A 3,743-nucleotide genomic window follows, 5' to 3' on the forward strand; every position below is an offset into this window, starting at 1 on the left:
TCGGTAGGGTAACAATATTTGCCATTCCATTCGCAACTACTGCTGCTATTACAAAACTTCTCATTATGTCTTCTGTATAAGTTAAATTTGTTACATTTGTCCATGTATTTAGGAACCTTTTCAGCACCAAATCTGATCTGTTAATTGATAAAAGAAATATTCACAGTGTTATATTTATAGGATTAATTTTCTTTGAGATTTACAATATTTGAATATATCTGTGCTGCTGAAACCCTTTGTTTGACATTAAATAATTTTATAAGCTACATGCGAGCCTTTATACTTCCCTAATAGCACAATGCATATGATTTAGGAATAAAGACTTTCTTAATCAAAATACAACTGTCGAATTTAATTAAATAAATAGACACTTACTTTGAAGCCTGTTTCGTTGGTATAAAAATCCTCCAATCCAACTGGTTTGCCAAAGAAAAAATCATCATTCATATACAGAAAGCTTTTAGAGAGGCCTGGTATACGATGAACATGGCATGCGATAGCACCAGCATTAAATGTGGGCAGGTGACTTAAGTTTCTAAAAATTTCCTGAAAAAGAAAACTGTTCAGGATTAACAAAAAAGCATGTTGTAAAGTTATACCCAAGAAACTAATGTTTTTCGTTTATTAAGAAAGGCGAAAACCTATGTTTAACATTGTCTTGATTATGAACTTAAATAAAAAGAAAATAAGATTATTATCACCGCATTAAGAAGTGTCGGCTGTGATATAATTGGTAGCAAAACACAAACAAAATTGTACTTTGACTTCCACATAAAATACTGAATCACTATAATTGTAATAATTGCAAAAAAGAGCTTGTTTTGAACAGTTGTTTCAAAATCATCTGCAAATTTGACTTCAAAATTTATTCATAACCGTAAAATGTACTTCTAAGTGATCAAAGTAGACTGAATTTGCCTTAATTCAGATAATATGTTATGTCATATCTTTCACCAAGGTATTTCCTTTAGTTTTCTTGTTTCAAAGAACTAATTATTATCAACATGTCAGTTTTTAACTTCGTTGATGCGAAATAAAAGCAACTGTAATAAACAACAACAACAACAAAAACAGAAAAACATTAAGACGTTATTTAATTTAAATCATCTTACGGAATGTTTCACAATGGAGACTTTATGGTACCCGGTGTTTAACCAGATTGGTACCTGGCCATTTGTTACAATAAAGACATGGTTGATCCAATCGGCATACTTCTCTACTGATCGTAAAGCATATCTCAAATTTCCCCAGTCTCGGAATCGTTTAGTTGTTATCTCACTGCCTCTAAATAAAAACAAACATGAATTACCTGATAGTTGATGATATTTTATTGTCACTACATATCAGAAAATGTACACGAGTGAAGATTGAGCGATCAGTAATTAGAAATACAAGGTAAATTATGGAAGACAAAGACTTCTTTTCCTGTGGTCCGAATTCAATTTGGACATCCATACAGATTCTTTCTTTTAGTATTTACTATGAATTAAACCTCTGACACTACGTTTCGTAAATTAAGAGTTAAACGTTTTCGTTTAATCATTCTTTTTGTACGTGTTGTTTATTATACGCATTTTTTCTTATGTCAAAAAATAAATAGCTAACTATATTATATAAAGTTCACCATATGTAATGTCATGACTCATGTTGTCCTTTGAGTTATTGCATTGAGTTGTATGTATTATAATGATTGGCTTCTTTACGTATTAATAAACTAATATATAAGGATGCATTGTTGTGTGTTGAAAGCATCCCGCTGGTCGCAAGAGATTAAATCTAATTACCCTATTTGAGCCGTGTATGTCACAGCTGGAATATGTAACAGGTGTTGATGTAATCGGACGTAAAAAAGACACCTGTCTTATTTGGCTGCGAAGCAGCTGAGACTTTTATAAAATGTGATTTACTGCGGAATGACACGATCTATTTTACGACTCATCAATAGATATACAAGTACATAAAACATTTACATACACCCGCTTTACACTTCAGGACCAATACTTTTTTTTGCTTTGTTGCGAAACATTTTTCATTTACATTTCTTCAAATGGAAAGACAATGTTTTCTTATCTCCGTATACAAATAATTGACTGTACAACTGTCTGAGGTTTACGGAGATATAATATCATGGAACCAGGCTAAAATTATCATCATGGGTAAAAAACCTAAAGGGGAACTGCTTTGCATTTGGACGAAGCGCATGGGTGTAAGAGCTGTTGCAGTGCACTGCAATAAAAAATCTTATTTTTTAAAAATCTATCCATATATTTAATTTAAGAAATAAGGATAGAAATTCGTTTGGAAGAAGTTAATTTGTATGTATAATCTTGTTTTTTTTCTTGAGATGATTTGAAAAGTACATCACATCATTTATTTATGGTGGCTGATTTGTGCCATACGTGTTTTCATCCCGCGACCCCGCTGTTTTATTTCTTAAATCTTAACTCGCACCCCTGCTAATGAGCGTGTTTTTGCTCCGCGCCACCGCCAATTTAAGTTGTTAATTCTCAACTTTTAGCTTGGCGGGGTCGCGGGGAAAAAAAATTTTGACATTGACCACATGTTATTACATGCTTATTTGTTATACATACTATGTACGCATGATTATACTGCCCGGATGTACTCTGAAATAAACACTTGAAACTTATTTTAAATAAAGTAACACTGCTTTTGTCACGTGATAATTATACTTCATGCTCGCAATGTATTATGTTTCCTTATATAAAATGTCCCAAGCTTAATGTGCCTTACACAAAATGTGAAAAAAAACCATCACATTTGCAGAAAATATAAGCACACATACTCTGGTAGGTATTGAAGCATTGTATTGATGAACGCTTGGTCACTCCCATTCACCCATGTGAAAACGATATCGACTGGCTTTGAAAACCTTCAAAATATAACGAAATAGCTAACACTCATGTCATACACTTATTTGTCGGTAATAAAACGTATTAAGCCAAATATACAAAGATCATTTTTTTATACGGAGAATATTTTAACTTATTTATCAATTTTAATCTTAGCAAAGCATAATAGTTGATTGAATTTTTATTGGTAAGCATCTTGATTGAATTTTTATTGGTAAGCTAAATAATTATGTTACTGAATTTTTTTTTTTAGAATATCTTAATGTATTAATACGAGTTAAAATTTGTTACCTAACAGAAATTTGACATCTGTTTGCATCCATCTTGCTGATTTCCTGAATGTCAGATTGCTGATTTTCTATATTCTGGTAAATGATTTTTTTTTCAATGTTGAGTATACAATTTTAAAGCTTGTATTATAACGCTGTACATTAAGGAAATGAGTAACTGACTTACTTGCTTACTTACTTACTTACTTACTTGCTTACTTACTTAACTTAGCCTAACATAACTTTACTTTAATTGTATATTTCCTTACTTAATATCACAAACTTATATAATTATATTATTTATCATCTACGTATCTACGTTAATGCTATAGTTACCAAATAACCATGTTTGTATCCTTCTCTTGAAAATTAAAGTTGTTCTAATAAATAAATAAATAAATAAATAAATAAATAAATAAGAAAAAAATAAAAATAACAAAACGTTTATGCGAATTTTAATATATAAATTATTTAATTAAGCAGATATGTTTATATGATACGCACTCGTATTTTTGCCAAATATCCAGTATAATAAATGAAATTTATCCAGCAAAAAACAAGAAACGAGATAAATAAGCTCAATTTGTAAAACACAGATATTCTG

At 30.5% G+C, this 3,743-nt stretch overlaps 1 protein-coding gene across 1 annotated transcript; it reads right to left on the bottom strand.

Annotated features, from left to right (window-relative positions):
* Positions 1 to 375: 375 nt before the first annotated feature.
* Positions 376 to 3,193, bottom strand: LOC132746280 (capsular polysaccharide phosphotransferase eps5J-like; the record flags this gene model as incomplete). The annotated part of the gene is made up of 4 exons (XM_060735386.1): positions 3,162 to 3,193; positions 2,804 to 2,890; positions 1,113 to 1,284; positions 376 to 546 (listed from the first exon to the last, which is right to left on the bottom strand). Coding segments are annotated over exons 1-4 (462 nt in total), but the record flags the coding sequence as incomplete, so codon positions are not given.
* Positions 3,194 to 3,743: the final 550 nt, after the last annotated feature.

This window comes from Ruditapes philippinarum, unplaced genomic scaffold, assembly GCF_026571515.1.
Source record: "Ruditapes philippinarum isolate M1 unplaced genomic scaffold, ASM2657151v2 ctg8963_1_1_1_1, whole genome shotgun sequence".
Classification (NCBI taxonomy): Eukaryota; Metazoa; Mollusca; class Bivalvia; order Venerida; family Veneridae; genus Ruditapes; species Ruditapes philippinarum.